This window comes from Tachypleus tridentatus, chromosome 13 (assembly GCF_004210375.1).
Source record: "Tachypleus tridentatus isolate NWPU-2018 chromosome 13, ASM421037v1, whole genome shotgun sequence".
NCBI lineage: Eukaryota > Metazoa > Arthropoda > Merostomata > Xiphosura > Limulidae > Tachypleus > Tachypleus tridentatus.
This window is the reverse complement of record NC_134837.1, coordinates 183,889,492-183,914,858: the sequence shown is the minus strand read 5'-3', so window position 1 is coordinate 183,914,858 and position 25,367 is coordinate 183,889,492. Positions and strand designations below refer to the sequence as shown.

The window sequence follows — 25,367 nt, the reverse complement described above, 5'->3', positions numbered from 1 at the left end:
GAACGCAGTGAGACATTGTTGAAAGTAGCTTTGATTTATTCTCTCTAACATTATACAAATTAGTATCTGCTACTGTTGTTTAATAACAACATCTATGTAAGTAATAAGGTAAATCTGTGAACATAAACCTGTTACTAGATATATATTATTTATGTTTTTTACAGGCATATGATTTACAACATTGAGTTTATATGAATAATTAAGCAGGTTAATGTGCGAGTAATAGAAACGAACATTAAGAACATTTTATAATCCATATGGTTCAGAAACTAAAGCATCTTCTTTGGCTACGTTTATAATTATACTCAACCATCAAATATCTGTTCGTTTCTCCACTTGTAGAGGCACTTTCTTTGCTTGCAAAAGTCCTTGACCGAAGTAAAAATCTAACTTTTCCTATAAAAATGAATAATTATAATGAAATAAAAATGATAACTGCTATTAATAAAAAATAAATATACACACACTTTGGAACAAACGGTTCATTCCTTTATGTTCGAATTTTCATTTATACATTCAGAGAAAGTTTTATCAATCAGATACACAAAGATTTTAAGAAAATCACTTTTAGACCAGTTACAATATCTACTGTTGATGGCCAACCAAACCAACTAAATACCGGAGTCACCAAAGATTTACAGCCAACAGACTTGTCTTGTGAATTAAATCTTAAGATAACATTAGTATATATATATTGTATCACTTCATACAAAACAACACAGTATTACAAATGACGAACAGAATACTTTGAAATATGTAACAAAAATGTTATTAAGAAGTCACATATTAAATTTGAGCCCAGACTAAGATAATTTGTCATTATTTTGAATAAAGGTAAATTTATTTAAAAAACAAAATATTAAATAACTAAGTGTGTCAATATTTGATTCCCCAACAACAGAATCCTAACTGAGAGATATTTGTCAGAATATTGTCTTATCACTGATGATGTCTACTACTGTTTCAAACCACCAATCTACACTGTGGTCATTTGTATCGTCTACTAAATCTTTATAAACGAGAATGTCTTGTGTCGATCGTGTTTAATATTTGGAATTTTAACCTTACATTTAATTTTACTATTTGCTGGTTTTTGTTTCAAAAATTATTTAAAAGATTTTATTGTGAATGAACTTATCATAAAATAAATATCGAATGTTGTGGATCAAATTTATAAATGTGTGAATTTGGTTTTGTTGTCAAATGTATTTCTACACTGGAATAAGCCACGGATCACAGTATAAAGGTTGTGATGTAATAGAAGAGAATTCTAAATATAAGTTTTTCAAGTTACTAGAAACCTCAACTATATGTATTTTTAGTTAGTGGAGGCATTTCTGGTCAGATTTACGAATCTTATATAGGTTCTATAAGGAGAGAGGGTAATTCATGATCTATGATAATGATACACGAATTAGTCTTAACCTTGCAGCCCTCTACTGACAGTAATCTCCAAAACAATGACTGATATTATTGGTATTATATCAGTAGATATCGAAGGTATCGACTGATTAATTGGTCTATTCCAATAATTATAAATTATTGTGAGGAAAAGGTGAGGAAATATAGAACCATCTATAAATATCCATCAACAGAGGACACATGTAACACTTTTGACCACAACTGGTGGACGAAAACAATCTAAGAATCTCAAATTGCTGCTGGTATATGTACTTGTACATAGTCTATAAAAAAGTTTGTGATTTTACGAACTGTATCTAAGGTTTTATTTCGTACATAAGAGAAGATATGTCTCTTAACACCAAGTTGCTATATACAGCCACTCATACGGTTATTTACCACCACTGTTTACTTAGTGCTACGATATAAGGTTACACAACAGAATGATTAATTAGCATCAAGATATAAGTTACTATGCAATATGATATATGCATGTATCCATATACGTGTACATAGAAATTTTGTACAAGACACAGAACAATGAGATAACCATTAACACTGTTTATCGGGACCAAGGTAAAGTCATGTTATGAGTAATAAATGTAAAAACTGTGAGGTTACCCTCGTTTCTGCACATGCGCGGAATCGGAAGGTTCTCAAAATGTAAGCAAGACAAAGTTTGGCTTCCATCAAGGCAAATCTCATGCCCACACAGTTTCTGGGTCCAGCTCCGAATGGGATATATGCGTAAGGATGACGTTCGTTCTTTTTTTCTGGGAGGAATCTGTAGGTTATAACAATGCTTGTGGTTTTATAAACTGTATGTAACACCTGTTTCTCATAACACCAAGCTAAACTTTCTCTAAGACAAGGTTATATCTTTAATTAACATCACCGATTATGTATACGTAACACAACGATATATAACTAAATATTACAACGATATATGACTGCTAAGTACTGTGATATATGTTAACAACTTGATATACTGTTACTCAGTGCTATGATATAAGGTTAAAGAGGACAAGGGTTAATTAACAAGAAGGTGTACGTTTACTATGCGTGGTAATATGTGGTTACTAAACATATTTTTCCAGCTTTAACAAAACTTGAAAATTTCTCTAATTATTCTGAAATCCATTTCTTAATCTTGGAATAATGAACTGACGCCTTCTTTCCACATAATTTTACCGTATGTCCCCAATGGCAAAGCGGTATGTCTGTGAACTCACAGTGCTATGAAGTGGGTTTCGATACCCGTGGTTAGCAGAGAACAGAAGTCCATTGTGTATCTTTGTACTTAACTATAAACAAACAAACAAATCTACGGTATGTCTACGGACTTATAACATTAAAAAATCGAGTTTTGATACTCATGGTGGGCACAGTACAGGCAGCCCATTATATACGTTTGTGCTTAACTACAAATGAGTAATGAATTGACATAGTACACGAAGCCTATGTTCCATATGTATCAGAGACATTTCCGAGAGCTTATTTAAAAAAGAATTTAATAAAGTAAATCATTTGTTTGTTATTTAAAAGTTTAAATAGCCCTACGTATTGTAAATAGTTTCATTATTGTAAAACATTAAACAGAAATAAGAAGGCCCAGCATGGCAAGATAGATTAGGGCGTCCGACTCGTAATCTGAGGGTCGTGGGTTCAGATCCCCGTCACACAAAACATGCTTGCCCTTTCAGCCGTGGGGGGCGTCATTATGTGACGGTTAATCCCACTATTCGTTGGTAAAGGAGTAGCTGAAGAGTTGACGGAGGGTGGTGATTACTAGCTGGCTTCCCTCTAGTCTTACACTGCTAAATTAGGGACGGCTAGCGCAGATAGCCCTGGCGTAGCTTTGCGCGAAACTCAAGGGTGTTTTCTTATAGCAAAGCCACAGTGGGCAATCTGCTGAGCCCACCGAGGGGAATCGAATCCCTGATTTTAGTGTTGTAAATCCGGAGACATACCGCTGTACTAGCACGAGGCACGCGAAATTCAAAACAAACCAAACCTTTCCTATATATATATATATATTTATATTAATAGGAATAAAATAACTAGATAATCTGAGACGTAACATAGGCAGCTATGATCATGATCCCTGTCTATATCATCAAAGACTGAAAGGTTTGTAGTAAATTAGAATCGTACGAAGTTATTATGGTAAAACTGAAAGCAATAGTTTTAGTTGGTATCACGTGGTAGCACTATATAGCTTTAGTAAAATATACTTTCTCGATAAGCTAAGAGTAGACTAAAAGTTAGTGGTGAGTGGTTATGACTAGCTCTCTTTCTTCTAATGTAAAACTTCTGAATTAGGAACGGCTAGTGCAGATAGTACTTGGGTAGCTTTGCGCAAAATTCTAAAACAAGCATAAATAAGTAGAATCTTCATGTAAATAGCACGTCTTATTAATAATGTTAATATTAATTTTGAACAAAGTTATTTGTTCTGGGTATTTTACACTAAAACAATAAGTTTTGAATTAAACTAAATAATTATTTCCAGTATCTATTAGAAAAATATCAATATTCTTCTTATATGTATATCAGGGATGTTTTATCGATATTTATCAGTTGAAACCTAAAATCAGAAGATCAAGATGTGCAGTTGTTAAAACGTTTTGTAAATAGACCTAAAAAAATCAAACGTCTCTGAAGGAATTGCAGCTATAATTGTTAGGCCTAGAAATTATAAAAAATTGGCGTATAATAAATCATAACAGGTGATCACAATTAACAGTTAAAATACATAAAAACAACAGTTAGTAACTTGAACATCTTGAAAACTTTGAACAAATAACAAACTAAAGTATAAATAATTGGGCTTGCCCTACGTTAAATTTTCGTAACCCTTTCTAAACGAAGTATATCTTGCAAGTAAAACATGTTATCATGTTCTATAAGATATCAAAACAAACCTTTCTGGATCAAATACATCTGGTTGTGGATAATAATCAGGATCGTGATGGATGGCGTACAGAGGAATCTGAATTATTGTTCCTTTTGATATTTTAACACCTGTATCTCCCAACTCGTAATCCTCGTTAGCTACTCTATCAGTTCTATTGAATTAAACCAACGTATAAATCACGTAGTTATACACGTACTTAGAAATGTTTACAGTTATGTTGGAAAAGTTTTAAGTGATGAAAATTGTCATATTGTATATTGCTATAATATCTTAAAATATTGAATATAAAACTGAAATAATATCACAGGATACAAAAAGTACTAAAGGTAAATTAGGAACGATCTGTAAGGAAAATAATAACATTAAACAATACGTTATTTAAAGGAAATATTATTTAATATCTTTAAGAAGTAAAATATTCCTACAAGCATCTGGTAAATTTGTAACTCTACTGAAACTCGTCTTAATATTTTCTTTAAATGTTATTATAATTATATAGTTAACCAATATACGATTCTTTGTCTATATTTTTCCAATGTCAGCCACTTACAACACGACTACATTGAACAGTCTCAAGGTTTCTGACACCACACAGTCCAGGTAGACCATCTTGCCAAGTTGCTCGTAGTTAATTCCACCCTACATAGAAACATATAACTGATAATATAGTCAAATGATGTAGAAAAATAAGCACCCTATATTTATTTCTTAATAAACAAAATAACAAAGCAAACTATACTTCTATATAAATAGTAATAAGAAAGACCTGACCAGTATATATACATGTGGAAGATCAGTTACGTTTTTTTGCAAACGATCATTAAGTTCCACATTTTAGAATTGCAAACCATATTTTTAAAGATGATCGTAGTTTTCTCTTACCACTAATCGTTCTATGATGTTTGTATAAGAGAACAAATGGCTAGTGTTCTCTCACTGCTGTTGTGTACCTTTCCATAAACGCTAATGTCCTAGGTTTAAACTTATAACAACACAAGTAAGTAAAACCAGTGGTTCGCTACCTTAGTGTGTGAATTTAGGAGTAACCTAAACTTCCTAAACTGGTGAAAGCTAATAAGATATCTTTGGGTTGTTAATAATTAGGGTACCCAACCAAAGAGCAAAGCGTTCTAATTACTATGAATAGTATAGTTTTATCATTAAGTTTATTTATCTGTGTTCATTGTGGAGTGTATGTCTAGTTCAGATCTATATAGGTAGCTTTCTCAGACCAGATTTAAATGTTAATTAGATCTTTAATGGGAATTCTATAGTCAAATCGAATTAAGTTGATTACAATGTCTCTGGTCACTTTCCTCATAAAGAACAGCACCTGGTTTCAAGGTGTGACCGAGAACTTGAAAATGTATGGTTGTGTTGACTTCATCAATTATAAACATTTGTTAATGACTATTCCCGACTTAAATGAAATGTCTTTGAAGGTCGGTGGGTTCTCTTTCGTGATCATAGCTTTCACTTTAATTATAAAAGCATACTAGTTTAAAGTGTGGTTTCGTAACTCATTATTATTTTAAACGTTCTGCTGTGAGAGTTTCCCTCTGCCATTGACACTCAATACTCTTTCCTTCAGAGCGCTGAATTATTTTCTTGTATATCGTTTAATAATTTTTCTTTATAAATATATAATATTTTTCCACCAAAGGAGCAGCCATATACTCCCATAACCACCGACCAGTTTTGAAGACATTTTAAAATCCCAATCAGCGCACCTGACTTTTATATGTAGAGTAGATGTCTGTTTATGACGTGAAAATAGTTCTAGAATACTTACAACGTTTACAGGGAAGGGCGAACTGATTAGCTATGCATTTAAAAGTGACTTCCAACAATTTTATCCTACATTACATTCACATTGTCATGGAGTATTTCTGTAGCACATCCATCCAAAACTCGTACTTCAAACACTGCCATCGTTATATTTCAGTGTGAGCAAATCAAACACCTAAAGCAAAATGTGTGCACATGTGTACTCCAAAATGTCTTAAAACTGTTGACACTTGAGGGAAGAGTAGAATATTGAGTTTTAGAAGATAAACTAGACGTTATTAAAGACACTAGATGTAGCTGGAGAGGAGTGATGTGGTTGACCATGTCATCCGAATGTCAATATGCAATGAAACAGAGGTATACTTTAAATTATTTCTAAAACCTCTCCATGATCTGACAAACGGAATCTGTTTGTTTTTTGTTCTCTGTTCTAAAGATATCTTGAGGACACGTTGCCTACTGTTGTGATGTACCTTTTAAAGCGAGATTTGTTTACAATTCCCCTTTGTTCACTAACACTGAATTACACTCTCTTATGTCATCGTTAGTACTTACATTTTCTTCCCATACTCTGTCGATCTCTTCAATGAGTTTCTCCTGGCAGTCAGGGTTCAGAGCTAAGTTGTACGCTGCGTAAGATAAAGCATTGGCTGTTGTGTCATAGCCCACCAGAAAAAACAAGAAACTGTTTGCCAAAATGTCGTCATGTGTCCAGGCTGTTAAGATAAAAACATCATATACATTGATTTGTGTCATGATCACATAAACTGCATGTGTATTTTCTTATAATTAAGAAAGAACCGTTGTTGTCAAACAAAAGTATTAATTGTCTTCAAAAACAGTATCTATCATTGTTATGGATATCGTATTTCTCCAAATTCGTTTATAGATATTTATTATAAAGTCAGACAGCAGTAAACAATATACAAAATTATGCATCGGTGGGCCTCTACCTTTACATATTGTTGGTTTCCAAGCAGGCGCCTTGATATTATCCTCGTGCCCATGCGCATTGTTCATTAAGCTCGTTTCGTGGGTTTCGTCGTCATTTTCTTGAACGGCATGCTGTGCATCCAAAAGTAGTTGCAAGAAGTCGTTTTTCGCCTGAAGAAGAAAGAAAAGAAACTTAGCAGAAAATACGCTTTGGTTTCGTTGAAGAGTATAAAAAAAAAGGAATACTACGAACTTAGTAAGAGGACAATAAATCACATGCATCTAGCAACTTTCATAAATATCAGTATTGAAATAAGTTACTAACTTCACCAGATTTTAGCAAAATATATTATAATAAATCATATGCACCAAAATATTTTGATAGGTTATAATGCACGTTGAGAAAATCATTTACGTCTAACAATAGCAGCCCTGGATTAACCATTAAGCAAAATAAGCACGTGTTTAGGGCACCAAAGATTGTTTTCCCCAGGTATCATGCTTTTGACTGTTTCACTGCCACGACTTTACTCTGCATTGTTAAAAATACGTTTTCTTTGGCTCAGCGAGCGTCTAAAGTTTCGAAAAACTACTAAACTATGTATCTGAAGTAAGAAGTCATTGATTTGCGAAGATTACTGTAAAAAGCAGTATAAAATGTTGATAAAACTTCAAGTAAAAGATGATCGTATGTTATGATGTTTGACCTTGAAGATAAAATACGTTTCTCAATCATTCCTTCTGTTGTGGCTATTTATAAGAAATTAGGGTGAGAAAATATTTAGAAAGGAATGTCACTGTAGCAACGCCACTATTCATAGGTTACATGTGACCTATAAGAGTATTTGGGCATGTATGTATTCCTTTGTGATAAAGTAATAATATAAACAGATCTGAAGCTCAGATTGACTTACAGGATAAATACAAGGGTGTCCGGGCTTAAATGTGATTTAAGACCCGGCACCCTTCTTTTTATCCCAATACATACAAGGTGGCCCGTAAGTCCCTACCCATCCATATGTTATTATGTTATATTCAATCACGCATGTATTATAAATGTGTTTCTCTTTTTCAGAGAAATATGGCCGATGTAAACCCATTTACACGTGAAGAGCGTATTATGACAAGTACGTGGGTACATGAGCGCAAGAATACTGGTGACAGCACACAGATACACTGGATACATAAGATTTATGGATGAGTAGGGACTTGCGGGCCACCCTGTAAATAGTTATCGTTAGTGTTGTTATCTCAGAACTGAATGACAATATAAACAACAAAAATTTGCCTTAGTTGGTCCAAACACCATATGCAGCACGGTAGTGACCTACGTATCTTGACGACATGAGCCTTCAATATTCTGTCTGATTGGCATCAGAAACTACCCTCACCTTACCCAGGAAAGACTAGCACAGAGATCTGTTGACAATGTTTATTAACTTTCTTCCCTCTAGCCTATCTCATCATACTGATGGAAAGTTAGCATATCTAGCCTGTAATATGTCTGAATATATATTGAAGAAAAAACCATAAACTTCCCTGTTCAAATTAACGATGCTGACATATAACAGTAAGGCTAAGAAAACATCTATGTTATATTAAAAACAATTAAGACATCGGATGTGCAAATGCTGATTTACTGCATTCTGTGTCTCCTTCAACAAATTGAAAGACCAGCTCTGAAAGTGTGACCCAAATAATTTCTTGATCAAAATCTTGAATAACGTTTTTTTTTCTATTCAATAATACCTATTAATTATAGCTATCGAACTAAAAGTGTCATAGATATTATATATATTTCTCCACGGAAGAGACCTAATGATATTTCTTTGATTTGCCGACTTAAGCTGTGTTGATGAACCTTGAATAAGCGAAAGTGAAATTTACAGAAGAGAGTATTATCAAACAAAAGATACATTATGTCCCTATGTAAATTATTCTCTTTTTCATACATACTGTAAAAGATGTTTTTCCTTCTAAAGGACATTTGATTGCTATCAAACAATTCCATCAACACCAACTCCCATCACCAACCTTCTGCATATTTGCTTAAGTAAACATTTCATACTCTGATAACATAACACAAAAAGTTGTAAAAAAATAAGTATTCTTGCTATTTTGTGTAGCAAGTGTTGAAAATTCAAACATATAATATTACCAGTGTTAATATCAACAATAAATGCAGATTTTTATTAGTCATGTGATAACTATTTGGACAAAAGAGGTACCGCAACAATAACTCTCACAGGACCGCGTTACATTACTTCTCATTCTTGACCTTCTATTACGATCATAGAGACTGTTTCCAATGCTCTATTATAAACACTCACAGAACTGTGAGTCATATTAACATTAAACTGTTAAACGAAAGACGATAATACATAATGTAAGTTATTTTAACGTTAACATTTTAGGTAAGTAGTTTTTGAATAACAAATAGTACATTCGTTATTATTCATTACAAATGTTTTGAATTTAATATGAGACACAGTCATAGCGCGGTCCTGTTAGAGAGGATTTGTGGTGCCTTTTTCCATCAAAGCGTAATAATTAGCCTCGTTCTAAGTTCGTTTCTCAGTTTTCACTTTCTTCAAAAAATGCATAAACACTATCCACGAATCACGACTCCTCAATCAACTAAAGATCAAACAAAGGAAATGAGATATGATGTAAATGTATAATTTAAGGTGTGTTAGTACCAAGTGACAGTACCCTGTATGTTTATTGTTCATTGAGGACTAGTAAATTCACTACGTAAACTTAAGTTACTCATACCTCTTTGTTTTTCTGCCTATATTCGATAAGCTGATTCGTGACTCTTTCAAAGAAGTTGATATTATCTTTTGGGATCAATTGAAATCCAAGAATTCGGGCTAACTTTGGACACATAACTAGAAAAAAATAGTATAATCAAATTAACTAAAATGTAAAAATAATGAAAGCATAACAAGCGGTCTCTCTTAAATTGAGGTTAAATATCTATATATCCAAAAATGTTACAAAAATACACAAATTTTCATAGGGTATCCTAACTTTTACATATGGCTGTATGTATGTGAGAAAGTATACTTACATAAATAAATAATAATGAATTAATTAAATGTCCAATAACTAAAGTACTATATTTTCCCCTCCATATTCAATATGCACAAATATTTTGTTATTTTCCACATACTGGTGTGATAGTGTTTTGTTAAAATTATCTTAAGATGTATAACTTTGTTCAGTGAAAGTTTTATTCCAATACGAACTACACGGTATTGTAGAAAAGTAAGTATTGAAAAGAAATATACACTTTATATGTAACAATGTCGACACATAACAAAACATTAAAAATGTTATTTATGTAGATGTTTATTTAAACTAGATTTCTTAAAACTACATCGGTTTTTCAAATTCGTAAAGAAAGATACTGCTAAGTTTATTTAACGCAGCTCCTAAACAGTTTTATTAAACCACACACACACAGCTTTCGTGTTTACTTTCTTCAAAGAATGAAAATAAAGTCACGTCGTTCTAAATTTCTAAAACAATTAGGATTGCTAAGATTAATCTGAAATGTTATTTATGACACTGTACAGTTCCAGCAGGACAAATTATTAGTTTCATTAAAAACCAACGTAAATTTAATTAAAACAAAATCAGTTAACTAAATTAAAACACAATTAATTAATTGTGTCCACAATGACTGAAGGCCCAGAAAGTACGAAACATTATGACGTCAGATTTTCTAGTAAACTCGTGGCGTAATTTATAAACATGAGGTTCAGTGAAGCATAGAAAAAATAGTTAAGAAAATATATTTCAGAATGAATCAGTCAGAAAGATACCGTTATCTTTTCACCTACTTGACCAATCAGACAATAATTTGTATAAGTAAGATTATTTTTACGTAAGTAGAGGGTACTTAGAATATGGTAGTTATGTTAGAACGTTATTTGAAAACATGTCATACAAGTTTTTATGGGTTTAAGCCTATAAAAATGGTAAATAAGAAATAAATTAATTTATTATCTTTATATGGACTGAACTTTAAGTTATTTTCCCCAGTTAATTTAAATGATCCTGTCTAATGAAAGAATAACATCACAACTTTAATGCCAAATGTGGGATTATTTTGGTGAAAATAAAATAGAACTATAAATGTTGAAGATGACGAACATGAGTGAGGAAAAAGTGGAATTATTAAAAGAAAGCATTAAGTAATGAGACAAGAAACACAATACAGATTAAAAGAAAGCATTAAGTAATGAAACAAAAACACGATACAGATTACAGGAAAACATTAAGTAATGACACAAGAAACACGATACAGATTACAGGAAAACATGAAGTAATGAAACAAGAAACACGATACAGATTACAGAGACTTAATGGAAGACAACCTTTACCACAGGAAGTGGAGTGTGAGAACTTATTATGTTACTGTTCCAATTATGTAGTGTTCCTGCTACATTTCAACAATTAATGGAGTGCACTGTGTTTGAACTTCCCTGGAACATTGTACTCATCTATTTGGATGAAAGAATTACACATGGGAAGATCGTTGATGATCCTTATGAAGAATGTTCTGTGTCAGTTGATGCAACAGAAAGTTGAGATGAACCCCAAGAAGTGTGATAATTTCTATCAAAACTAGAGTTTCTATCAGTAGGGAAAGTGCGTAAAGATCCGTGAAACTTATCTTTCTGAATTTGCCAACACAAAAGAAACTACGTGAGAGCATCTATTGGACTTTACTTCTGCACTGTTCCTTTTGTAAAATCTGTCTCTGGTGTAGCTTGTCCACCACAAATAGTACTACATGAAAAGCTAATTAAATTTTGTTGGATGTTGATTTTACAAGACTGTTTAGTGTAAACGTTATTATGCAATTCAGTTTGAACATTTTGGTTGGAAGGAAAATATTTACTTACATATAAATATTTGCTTTACATTCAGGTTCTTGTTAAAGAATTCCCGAGCATTTTTCACAAAAGGATTGTTTGGATCCTTATGTGAGTCCACCCGTGTTCCAAAAGCACACGTTGCTATGGTGTCCATAGTGAAAGCCCCAAAATAACTGTTTAAAATAAAAACTTAATAATTTATTTGTTATACATTAGATATGAACGGTAACATTTATAACACTTAATCTAACAACGTTATGATTAAATTATCTGTCAGTCACTCAGTCTACAGAATCTAATATATTCTGACTTGTCTCTAATACATGCAAAGTGAAAATGACAAAGAGGAGTCGCTAGACATAAGGGATCCATCCACACCCCGAATTAATTTGTTGCTCTTGAAATATCAGAATATAAAGCCGCGATCGATGTCACAATGAAACTCCGAATATTCTTGGCCCGATCGCCGAATTTTGAAAGTACATAGTGACGTGTCTGGTTGGTTGTGTCGGCCACAAAACAACAGCAACATTTTATAATTTGACCATATATTAAGGAGTGTACAACATAATACACTTTTTTATGTTTGTCTTTATATTATCCATTTTTCTGTGTTCTGTCCCTAAATTATAAAGCCACAAAATTGCTACAATTCTACTTTTGATCAATAGAAAGATAAACCAAATAATCTTATCTTTCTTACCTGTCTCTAAATTACGTGGCTCTACCTGTCCTTTATTATAGAAAATTCCACATCAACAAAAAAGGCCACACCTTTGCATTTTCTTCCCATATTGACGTCAATATTCGCAACTTCATGCATAAAGTGTTACGTACAGCACGTTTCCTTATCCACAATTCATTGTGTGTAACTTAAAGTGCCACGTTTTTGTTAGATGACGTCAAATATGTCATTAATCTGGTATTTTGGCTCTCTAGTTTATCTGTCTCTGGTTTTGGATATCTTGTATATAACGAAGCAAGGAACATTGGCTATCAAACTCATTTACCCCTGGTTTTGAGTACCTTGTATGTTTTCACTAAGTTTGGATGCATGGATTCCTACTTCATCCATCTCTGGTTTTGCATTTGTATTTCTTAATTTTTGACTGCTAGAATAAAGGCAAAACAGATAGTTAACCGCGCCCAACGTCAAAACTTGGTCTACTTTTCTGACTGATAAAGTGCAGTGTCGAGTTGGTTTTTGTTTTGTGGTACAGAGACGCAAACGTAAAAACTGTATATCCATTGCTAAAAATGCCAACTTCTGCCCAACCTCTATAACGTATCTTCTGATACTTACAAGGAAGTTAAGATAATTATACATCATTATCAAAAACGTGTTTTATGAAATTTGTTTGAAAAAACAACACATTGCAGTATATTTTATCTGAAATAAACCTTGTCGCTCAAATAAACGTCTACACATTTTTATTAAACTAATAATTTATTCTGTTTTCTACCAAATCTCGTTAGTCATTTTGTTTTTCGATTTATAAAGGTTTCTGCAAAAACTGAAGTAAACTCTGGTCGTTATTTCTGTTCATCACAAACTGATCTGCACTCTAAACAGGTCACGTGACAGAAACGAAAATTAAAATACTTGAACGCTATTTTTGTATCATAATTTAAAATTAAAACACATAATAATTTACTTATAATTAGATACTAAACAAATGCGAAAGTTTTACGTTACCTTTTTACAATCAATAACTTCCTTCTTGTCGGCTGCTTCCTCAAGATTCTGTATCAAACTGTGGATTGTGTTTTTTACTAGAAACGCCATCTAGAAATTAAATCAATATTTATTATTAATACTTGTTTAACACATTTTCAAAGACGACTGCCCAATAACATAAATTCATTGGTTCTCTGTAAGAACCCATAACGTTCTCCTGCTATCTGTTTCACTTGGTGTTTTATGAACCTCTATTTCAAGAATCTAGCTCGGTCTTCTAACAATTATTATGTTAAAATACGGTTTCCTTTAAAGCTAATAATAGTAAATAAAGAAGAACATAGGTTGTTTAAATATTTTCTGTATATATTATATCTACAGTACAAGGATGAAACACGTTTCACGACCGCTGGTTAAGGTTGAAAGTAGTTATGTTTTCTATTTAGCTTAACAACTGATCTTAATCTCCAAATTAGCTTGGTTTATCACAGTTCAGAAACAAGAACTCACCTTTTTCATCTTACCGCTGCTGAAGGTTGGAGAGATAAGACTTCTGGTTTGTCTCCACTCTTCTCCTGTTTGAATGTTCAACATTTTATCCAGAATAGGATCTCCCATTTCGAAGACCTGAACCAAAGAATAAAGAAAGTTAATAAAAGTTCCATATAAAAAAGTTAATACATAAAGAACAACACGTGAGATAATAGAAACACATTATTAGTTGTAGAAACTAATGGCGCACCATACGAAGAGAAAGTACATTTGAAATACTTCATAAAATATTGAAAATATCTCAGTCGTATGTCTGGAGAGTTATGCGTTAAAAACTGGTTTCTATAACCGTGATGGGCACTGCACAGAGAGCCCATCATTTAGCTTTCGGCTTAACTACAAACAAAAGGTGAATGTTTCGTATTCATTGCAATGTTGTGAAAAGTGTTTGCACTTATAGACGTTTGACACATGCGTTGTAATGTAGTTCCCTATCTTGTGACATTTACCTTCAAGTCTCACACCTTTACAGGTATTTGTGGGTACAACAGGTGTTACTGGCGGCTGGTACTAGTGTGTTCTTTGGTTACATCAGCTGTGTACAGGCTTCAAAACACCCGAAAACTATTTTATCAGATTTTGTTAACAGATGACGTGAGTAACCAATGCACTGTTAGAGTGTTAACCCTATTCCAATATTATTACCGGTTATTTCTCTCAGTATTATTCTTGTTTTCAGTTTGACCATTCCCCCGTCTTTATATGTATATACGTTTGTAAGTAACATTTCACAAAGCGTCTTTTCATGTGTTATATTAAAGCTCCTACTGAATTCTACAGGTCGATAGTAAAATTTATAAATGTTCATTTTGTTAACACACTGTTCTGATGTTATATCATTACTTTGCTACCATGCAGTGAGGAACCTAGAATTGTTGAAAGAAAAGTAACCAGGTCTATACAACTGATATTTGGGTAAGTTGTGAAAAGTATGTTTGAAATAGAAGTTTCATTGACAAATCAAGAACAATTTACATGAACTCTTTGAAGTCACGAACCTCAATTCATAATAAACAACTTGGAGTCACAAATTTGTTTACTCATACAGACAACTTTCTGTCACATAATTCACTATTCCCATAAAACACGTACATTCACACATTGCAATATTCATTATAAACCACTTAAATCTAATACCTGGTTATTTAACCTTGTTTCTGTCATGATGGATTTTTCTCGGTAACTTTGTGTTCAGCTTCATTAGATATCTGCCACAATTCTGGTTCGATTTGTGCATCGCACAAACCGAGTATCAAATAATTTTATAGTTAAAACAGACAAACGAATCACTAAGAATAATTACTTACTCGTCTATCTGAGAAGACATGGAAATCTTTAACTGTTATCAGTTTAATCAGCTCTGGTTCGGCCACTATCAGTACTGGCTTGGAGCCTTCGAATACTCTGTAATTGTTATTTAAAAAAACAAAAACTGTATACGTCAAACTATTACAAAACAATAAACTATCGAACTAGTTTATCATAATAAAACTAAGTAATAATACTTAAGTTGTCAATCCAGGTTTTAAACACTGATCGAATAGCATGACCTAATGTTAAGACGTGTTAGATAAATATACTCTTGAAAAAAGAAACGCAAAAGGCAAAATTTGAGACAAATTGTTAACAAGTTTATTCCGGGTACTTCTGTATGACATGTGTGAAACTTTGCACATTCACTGCTGAACATCCAAAGTCTGCAAAAACGAGGTCCACGCTCACTAGTTGAAGTTTAACGTCACTCAACGTCAATAACGAGTATGCCCCCCGTGAGCATCAATAACTGCTTGGCATCTCCTGCCCATGGAAGCGATGAGATGACGAATCACATCCTGTGGAATGGCTGTCCACTCAGCCTGCAAAGCTGCTGCAAGCTGAGGTAGAGTCTGCGATTGAGGTTGTCGCCGTCGCAGACGTCGGTCCAACTCGTCCCAAAGATGTTCGATGGGGTTTAAATCTGGTGATCTGGAGGGCCAGGGAAGAACGTTGATGTTGTGGTGTCTCAAGAAGACAGTGGTGAGTCGGGCTGTGTGAGGACGGGCGTTGTCATGTTGAAAAACGTCGTTGTCGTTCACCGTGATGGGTTGCACATGGAGCCTAAGAATCTTGTCGACGTATCGTTGAGCCGTAAGATTCCCTTGAATGTGCAAAAGGTCTGTTCTGGCATTGTAGGCGATGTCAGCTCACATGATGACGCTGCCACCACCACCCAATCTGTCAACTTCCTGCATACAGTTTGCTGCGAAACGTTCACCTCGGCGACGGTAAACACGGGACCTTCCATCATGCCTACGAAGCATAAAACGTGATTCATCGCTGAACCAAACATGCTTCCATCGTCGATGAGGCCATACCCGATGTGCCCAAGTCCACTGCAGCCGTGCTTGACGATGTTGCTGGGTGAGTATGACGCCTCTGACTGGACGTCGAGGTCGGATTCCTGCATCTCGTAGACGGTTGCGTACGGTCTGATCGGAAATCCTACGTAGCCCTGGTATGGTTGAGGCAGTAGACGTCAGAGTGGTGGTCCTGTCCCAAAGGTGACGTAACCGGATGTATCGATCTTGTGCGGGCGTGGTCACACGAGGTCTGCCAGATCGTGGACGGTCACGAGTTGATCCATGTTGTTGGTGACAATTCCATAGCCTTGTGATGGTGCTTGGGTGGACATTCACAGCTCTGGCAACATCTGATCGAGATTCGCCTGCTTCCAAGCGACCAATGGCATTGTTGCGTTGTGCTTCAGTCAGTCTTGGCGTAACTGTATTGCGTGTCGGTGGCTTAACACTGGGCTATGGAAACCGAGAACCCGTCACTTTTATAGGGATTTTGCACATGTTGCACTTGCAGAACATGCAGATCTCTCAAACAAATTTATTGGACACGCATGCGTTTTGACAAAAAATCCGATGTTTTTCTCCGTTTTCAAAGTGCACAACTTTTATTGTCATTTTGGTCTGACAATCAGTGCCTTAACACGTGTAACATCACATACTCTGAGCTTGTAACGTTATTACATATATTTCTCTTTAAAATAAAAAAAATATCCCTTTTGCGTTTCTTTTTTCGAAGAGTATATAACAATAAATATATCATAGAGTTTTGAAAAAGATAACAAAATACCTTTTAATAGTTTAACCAAATTTAACGAAGGTTTGAACGTTTTCGTAATTGTAACTGAGTTTGTAACAAAAATTCTATTGTTTAATCCAACGGTATTGTTGAAATCAAAGTTCGAAATTATATATATAAATGGCCAAATTTATACAGCGGTTTTATACAGGTGACAAAAAGTCTTAATGATTTCCATATAATTTAATATAGGAAACAATAATTTTCACAGTACCCGTATAATTTCCCAAACTTTCTACAACCTCCTTCCAGCAGTAGATGTAAAGGCTGTTAAAAAAGAAGCGATATGAATAATGGTTTTTATTAAAGTTAAAACAAGCACAATTTTTAACGAAGACAGTACGTGAAGAAAAAAATCCATCTTTTCGATCACATTATAAGCCGGTATAGTAAATGGATTCCATTCTTTATTGTAGACCGTCTTATTAAATGATCAAAAATATTTACTGTAGGGTGTCATGTGAAATGTGCGATATTATTTAATGTAGACCAGTGTATTAAAAGTACAATATTATTTATGGAAGACTCTGTTAGTAAATAGAAAAGAATATTAATTATAGACCCGTATACTATATGGAGAAAATTATTTTTTCTAGATCGATATATCGAAAGGACAAAATTATTTTCTGTAATGTGGTATATTAATTGGACTTCATCAGTTTATTGTAGAACAGTATACTAAATGAGGGACGTTATTTATTACAGACCAGTATATTATATGGAATATTAATTATTGTTTGTTTGTCTTTTTTAATTTCGCGCAAAGCTACACGAGGGCTGTCTGTCATCCCTAATTTAGTAGTGTAAGACCAGAGGGAAGGCAGCTAGTCATCATCATCCACTGCCACCTCTTTTAGCAACGAATAGTGGGATTGACCGCACATTAAAACGCCTCCACGGCTGAAAGGGCGAGCATGTTTGGTGCGACCCTAAAATTACGAGTCGAACGCCTTAACTCATCTGGCCATGCCGGGCCTACTTATTGTTAACCAATATATAAAATCTACGATATTATTTGGTGTAAACATATATAATAAATCTGCAGATAGCGAGATTGAAACCTTTAAACACATAATTAACGGTCAACTCCACTATTTAGTGGTAAAGAGATGACCAAGAGTTGGCGGTGGATGTTTTTTGTTAGCTGTATCACTTCTAAATTACATAGTCCTCATTCAACATTGTGCAGAAAACTACACAAAGAAATAAAACATATGTAGACACAGAAGAGGAACAGCTTTGCTTTGAGATTCCCCACAATTATCGTTACCAAATTTTAGGTTTACGCTTCCAACCTCCACTGCCACTTTTAACTGTTTGTGAAACTTCTGTATTTTTCTCTAGGTATCTTAAAACACAAAGTAGCTCTACGTCTTTTTAAAATTTGCAAATTGTCAGAATGTGTTTGAGTTCAAACACAGTTTTAAAAGAACTATCACGACCATGGTTAAATGTAAAACAAATGTCATGACCATGGTTAAATGTAAAACAACTATCATTACCATGGTCAAATGTAAAATAACTGTCATGACCATGGTTAAATGTAAAACAACTGTCATGACCATGGTTAAACGTAAAACAACTATCATGACCATGGTTAAATGTAGAACTTTTCACCGATATTTTCAAGCACAAAATAATAACAAAACATTGGGAGTGATTTGTCAGCTAAATTTGTCCAAATAAGGCTTCATGTTTAGAGCTACCGGTATATTTTCATTCTTCTATATTTCGTAAATGGAAACCGATAGACAAAGAAGAAAATAGAAAGAAAGAAAAAGAAACAAAAATGTTTATATTTTCAGTTTTGTTTTAATTTCTCTTAAAGCTACATGAGTGATACTTGTGTTAGCAGTTCCGAATTTAACAGCAAAGACAACACCGCTAACTACTGGACTACTCCTTTACTAACACCTCTATGAATCAAAGGGCAAACATGCTCAGTGACGGAAATTAGAACCTATTAGATTTTAAACGTAATTCTTTTTATGTAATCTTTTAAAGATTTTCACGGAAAAAACACTGTATAATAATATTTTTTCGACTTCTAGTATTCAACAATATTCAGAACTGATCAGGTCGACAGGAACACAACAAACAATGTAGTGTGTATAATATTATACACGGAAATTTGTTTCGTTAAAATTAATTTTGGGAGGGGGAGTCCCAGACCTCTCACCGGAACCTTCATAGCGCAACAAAGTATTTTAAGGTTGAAAAAAAATCCACTTATAATTATACTTACCAATTTACCGATGTAAGTTTAGTATATTAAGTAAGATGATAGGCCTAATAATAACGTCTAGTGACAAGTACATTAATTTAAAAAACAAATTGATCGGTTCTTTGAGGTAATTAATGTTTCATACTGACTATATTTTCTTCGTCATTATTTAGAGTAACTTTTTACTTTATTAAACCTAATTAGACAACTTGGTCTAAAAACAACGTACCTATTTACCTGTGTTAATACACAATAAATATTCCAGAAGGGAAATTTCTCACGAACTTCCTTAACCCCCCTCTTCTTCCAGTAACCATAGTTTCTTATCGAATACCTAAAAAGGGAAAGAAGTTGTAAGAACTAAACATATTATAACTTACTTGAGATTTACTTATGTTTATTTCCATCGTCTCATCTTGATAAAACAACTTACATTTGTAGGATATTCAAATATAATAACGAAATATTGATATATATATATATATTTATAACCATCTGAATCAGTTATATAACAAAGTGTACAGAGTATTAGATGCGCTACAAGTTAACCTTCATGTAATTATTAGTAATGTACTATAGATTGACGTTACTGTATTTATTACTGATGTATTACAGACCAATATTTCTGTAGTTTTTAGTGATGTACTACAGGACAGTTTTCATGTAGTTATTAGTGATGCAATACAGACCAACCTTGATGTAGTTTTTAGTGATGTATTACAGACCAACCTTCCTGCGCTACGTACTACAATAAACGTTGATGTCGTTATTAGTGATGTATTACAGACCAACCTTCATGTAATTATTTGTGATGTATTACAGACCAACCTTCATGTAATTATTAGTGATGTATTACAGACCAACCTTCATGTAGTTTTTGGAGATGTGCTACAGGCCAACCTTCCTGTACTTATTGGTGATGTACTAGAGACCAACATACCTGCAGTTATTAGTGATGTACTACAGACCAACATACCTGCAGTTATTAGTGATGTAGTACAGGTCAGTTTTTATGTAGTTATTAGTGATGTATTACAGACCAAACTTTCTGCAGTTATTAGTGATGTATAACAGACCAACCTTTATGAAGTTATTAGTGATGTATTACAGACCATCCTTTATGTAGTTTTTGGAGATGTACTACAGGCCAACCTCCTTGTAGTTATTGGTGATGTACTACAGACCAACATACCTGCAGTTATTAGTGATGTACTACAGACTAACATACCTGCAGTTATTAGTGATGTACTACAGGTCAGTTTTTATGTAGTTATTAGTGATGTATTACAGACCAACCTTCCTGCAGTTATTAGTGATGTATTACAGACCAACCTTCATGTAGTTATTAGTGATGTATTACAAGTCAACCTTCAGTTAGTTAGTTGTAATGAACTACAAGTCAACCTCCATGTAGTTAGTTTTAAAAATGTTTTATTTCAGGTCAGTTCGCATATTATTTTTGGTATACCAACATTTATAAAGTGTTATTATATGAACTATATTCAACTGTTACTATTCATAACCCTGAAATTCTTTCACGCATTAATATGGATGAAATTACAAACCCTGATTACAACCGTATAATGATAATTCTGTATTTTATATATGATATATGGATATGACATCCTTGTATTCGTGAAAAATAACTCTCTCAAACCCATTGTTTGAAACATTTGTTTTTTCATCAACTTATAACAAAGTAATGTACACACAACACTTATCTGGTGAGATGAACAGCAAGGCCTAAATCATTCTTAAATATTCCTAAATCAAACTTAAATATTTTTGTCTTCAGTTTTTTATTTTAAATATTTAGAATTGGATTCTTAGACAGAGTATACAGAGTAAATTCTTAATTTGTTTTTTCTCTGTTGAGCTATGGTAACAGGTCGTAAAATGTGGAAACAAGTATTTATGAGATAATAGATGTCTTTCTGCAGAATGTTGCGTCCCTAGTAGAAACACGATCAGTTATAACATAGCTGTTCTCAAACTCTTATTGTCCGTAAGTTAAGTTGAAACTTCTTAATAATCAAATAAGTCAGTTATTAAAGAAATTAAAACTGTATTTCCAAAACAGAGTAAACAATAACACGTTTACTGACAGTTCCATTCGATTTTCAAAGATCGAAAAGAAGAAAATCATGTTAATTAAATCTTTTAATTTTGTTATTTGAATTTGATATTTGAAATTAAAGTTTTTCTGTTCACAGCAGGATAAAATTATCAACACATGAAAATAACACTAAATTTCTTATCTTAGCAGAAAAAAGCAAAAAATACAAAAACACAACATATTTGAAGCTTAGTACTAATTATGAATAAAAACCCAGGTAGATTTACCCATAATTCAACGTAAATTCTAGAATAATAATTATAGTTTATTTACAACACTGTCTTTATTAGTTCAGATAAATAGCACGTGGATTCTAATGTGCACTATATTGAAGCACATATCACCAGATATCACGAGACAATAATCACAATAGGTTGTACAGAGTGCAAGTATTTCTCTCTATGTTATCCTCCACTACTTCAGTGTTAACAGAGTATAGATAGTACATTAAGTAGTTTTTGTGATAATAAAGTTTAAATAGCACGCTATCTAATTTGTGTTAAAAAAGAAACTATTCTTGCTTCCTTTTCATGGTAGAAATGTGTTTATCATATACAACATATCCTAATATAAAATATTTTTTATAGAACCGTGTTTAAGAGAAAATTTAACATCAACAGAGAATTATGTTAGAGAATCATGTTTAGAACAGTTTTACTGTATAGAACCTATTAAATGATACCAGCATCAAAACCTTGTGACACAAGCGAACTTCTATTTCTTCTGTATCATGTGTTATCCATAAATGTAAAAGCAAAATCACGTGACGAGTAATAGTCTTAAATTACACCGTTAAGTTCTTATCAGTATAGTTATCTTACTTTAACCTTGAATTTATGAGAGGTACGTGTGTTGAAAGTACGCGGGCGTAAACGCAGTGATAGTTGAACGTGCTGTATGTATCAGTTTATATAAACGATCTTAGACGAATAAATAAAGGAAGTAAAGTCCACATACATATTTAAATTGGTAATCAATGTCTTAAGTAAAATAAAATTTACATTATATATTGTAATACTTCTTATATTTAGTTTGTCACAACAACCGCCATACGATCATTTATTTTTTCACTTCCTCGAATTATTAGTTTACACGTTATGCTTTCCACACGTAAACACCATAAAAGTAGATATATACTTTTCACATGAAGATTAGTGCGTATAGTAAGTTGGAGGTTAAATAACCGCCGAAAGTTTGTTCAGAATTAAGCACAAAGATCTACAATAAGCTATTGGTGCTCTGCTCATCACAGGTATCGAAACCCGGTTTTTTAGCGTTGAGTTCGCAGACAGACCACTGTGCCATTGGAGACACCTTCAAAAGGGCTGGAGCATCCCGTCCAAAGAGAATGGGCCACAATTCTCATCCACTTGTGCCTTTGGAACCGGAGTTCAAAACATTGGTTTTACATGTCTCTTAAAGGCACTTCCCCGCTGGCAACGCGGTAAGTCTATGGACTTACAAGCTAAAAATCAGGAGTTCGATTCCCATCATTAGACACAATAAGTAGCCTGATGTGGCTTTGCTATAAGAAAACACATAAACACATAAATTTACAAAATGGGCTATCAATGCTTTGCCCACCATGTGTAAACCGGTTTTTAGTATTCTACGTCCGCAGACATCTGCCGCTGAGTGCAAATATGAAAAGAATAGTTTTCTTCTTGTTTGAACAAACTAGATACAATAAATGAATTTATTTTTTTATCTGTAATTAAACACAAAAGGTGGGGACATTAGAGATGAAAGACAGGCATTCCAAATGGTACAGATAGATAGGTTTAATAATCCAATATTTAAAGCCACAAAACAAACACGCTGTTAAATTTTCTCCTGTGTGATTTTAATGGCTTCCTGTTTAAAAAATCGTAACCATTTTGATGAGTGACAAAGCCGGATGTTCGCGCTTTTTTTATTTTTGTTTTTTAGTGTATATGTAATATCACCATTATCTGGTCCTTAGGTACTGTGAGGAGTCATGGAATGTATTACGAAAATAAATTAATGAAACTTGGTGGTTAGAAACAATTAATTAAAGTCCATAGGAATCACTATAAAACACCCGTTTCACCAGGCATGTGCATGTACCACGTGAGTAATTCACTTGTCCCTTGTATGACTGCCAGACGCGTGGAAGTTACGGTTTGTACTTTATGAATTTGAATCATTGGCTTATTAAGATATCTAGTTTATATAACAATGTTTTGCATATTATACTCTATATTAATATAAAAAATACGTCGAACTGACCCATTTGATATTGTTGTAGGATAAATAAATCTAATATAATAATGTGGTGACAAATGTCAAGTCAACACTTTCAAACATACGGTCGCAAAATGTCAGATGTTCACAAAACTGATATGAGATGTCAATGTATTTTAATCAGCCGAACATTGAAAACCAAGTGTATGTTATTTCTGATGATATACTAACCTTTAATGTCAAAACGTTTTTATGAGACTTAGTCTTATGGAAACAGATAAATTCTCAATAAACTGCTTTGTAAAATTGAAGTCCTCCGAACCGGGCGCCCAGGGACAAATGTCCCCTCCAACACATTCCAACTACGCCACTCTTTAGTCTACTCAAAGTCATAAGCACTCAAAACGCATCTGGGATGTTGTAGGTGTAAGCACTCAGGACTACGTCACTCTTACTAACCACAAAAAGCATATGGAATGTTGTAGGTGTAAGCACTCAGGACTACGTCACTTTTACTAACCATAAAAAGCATTTAGGATGTTGTAGGTGTAAGCACTCAGGACTACGTCACTCTTAATAACCATAAAAAGCATCTGGGATGTTGTAGGTGTAAGCACTCAGGGGAGCTGTCCCTCTCATCATCATCACCTTTCCCAGTGGTCTCCGTTACAGTTTTTCACGAGTATTTCATAACGTAATTGACAAACAAGATCTTATCAATGTATTTTGTGTGACATCATCACGATCAGTTCTTACAATGTCATTTCTGGGATAGCATCACAATCAGTTCTTACAATGTTATTTGTGTGATAGTATCACGATCAGTTCTTACAATGTCATTTGTGTGATATCATCACGATCAGTTCTTACAATGTCATTTGTGTGATATCATCACGATCAGTTCTTACAATGTCATTTGTGTGATATCATCACGATCAGTTCTTACAATGTTATTTCTTTTGAAGCTAGTTAACAAATGATTACATTTTACTTTTTGTACAACATATAAACCATATAATATGTATTCATGTTTCACGTTAGTTGTGTAATGATGAAGTACTATTGTGTATCTCACTTAGAAAAACAAGTTGACTTGAGACTCGCTGTCAGTTTTATCAGTGTACGGTTACTCGTCATGTTATTCTTACATTTGTTTTTTTTACCATAATAAATAGTATAGATAAAAAAAAGAGATCCAACTGCGTATTCCGAACTCCTAACATAGAGTCACGATTATCTATCACTGTGAAACAAACCATGTGTCCATTTAATAGGATGTTTTAGAAACTTTAGGTAAATGTATTACAGACGAATCAACCAATCAACAGAAAATACACGAGTTGAGTGCACATTTTGTTACGGTTTTTATACTTACAAATAGCCAGTTACCAGAAACACGACGATGAATACCAGCCAGTTAGGCACGGACAGAACTCCCAGGAAATCCATTACTACTTCTTGCTGCCTTAACGGTTCAGAGTGAATGAAAGTTCGTCATTCAAAAGGAAATAATGTTGCGATACTAGAGACAC

General features: G+C 33.5%; 2 protein-coding genes across 4 annotated transcripts in view; one reads left to right on the top strand and one right to left on the bottom strand.

Annotated features, from left to right (window-relative positions):
• The window catches only part of LOC143241073 (cytochrome P450 3A29-like), a 44,329-nt gene that overhangs the window by 144 nt on the left and 18,818 nt on the right, over positions 1-25,367 (top strand). Inside the window, exon 2 of one of the 2 annotated variants that reach the window (XR_013022170.1) lies at positions 902-1,037. The exons of the other annotated variant lie outside the window; for it this stretch is intronic. The gene's annotated coding sequence lies outside the window, so the exon portion shown is untranslated. Of the gene's footprint in view, positions 1-901; positions 1,038-25,367 lie in introns of those variants that run through there. 2 annotated transcript variants of the gene reach the window in all.
• LOC143241072 (cytochrome P450 3A24-like) lies at positions 19-25,367 on the bottom strand. Of its 2 annotated transcripts, XM_076484579.1 has the most exons (14): positions 25,211-25,367; positions 19,752-19,848; positions 17,505-17,557; positions 15,466-15,562; positions 14,117-14,233; positions 13,628-13,714; positions 11,956-12,103; positions 9,815-9,930; positions 7,060-7,210; positions 6,662-6,822; positions 4,869-4,957; positions 4,326-4,469; positions 2,023-2,185; positions 19-396 (listed from the first exon to the last, which is right to left on the bottom strand). In XM_076484579.1, exons 1-14 carry the CDS (start codon positions 25,282-25,284, stop codon positions 313-315), a joined length of 1,581 nt encoding a protein of 526 aa, XP_076340694.1. In that variant the 5' UTR covers positions 25,285-25,367; the 3' UTR covers positions 19-312. The 2 variants fall into 2 exon arrangements, with proteins under 2 accessions (XP_076340694.1, XP_076340696.1); XM_076484581.1 differs by lacking the exon at positions 17,505-17,557 and having other exon boundaries at positions 19,744-19,848.

What these genes read in the sequence shown, in the direction of transcription:
- LOC143241072 (XM_076484579.1), bottom strand. Translation starts at nt 25,284, where the DNA reads ATGGATTTCCTGGGAGTTCTGTCCGTGCCTAACTGGCTGGTATTCATC. An exon ending in AAGTTTGGGAAATTATACGG is followed by an intron (nt 15,563 to 17,504) that starts GTACTGTGAAAA and finishes TAACAATTACAG; the next exon opens with AGTATTCGAAGGCTCCAAGC. An exon ending in GCAGCGGTAAGATGAAAAAG is followed by an intron (nt 13,715 to 14,116) that starts GTGAGTTCTTGT and finishes TTTAATTTCTAG; the next exon opens with ATGGCGTTTCTAGTAAAAAA.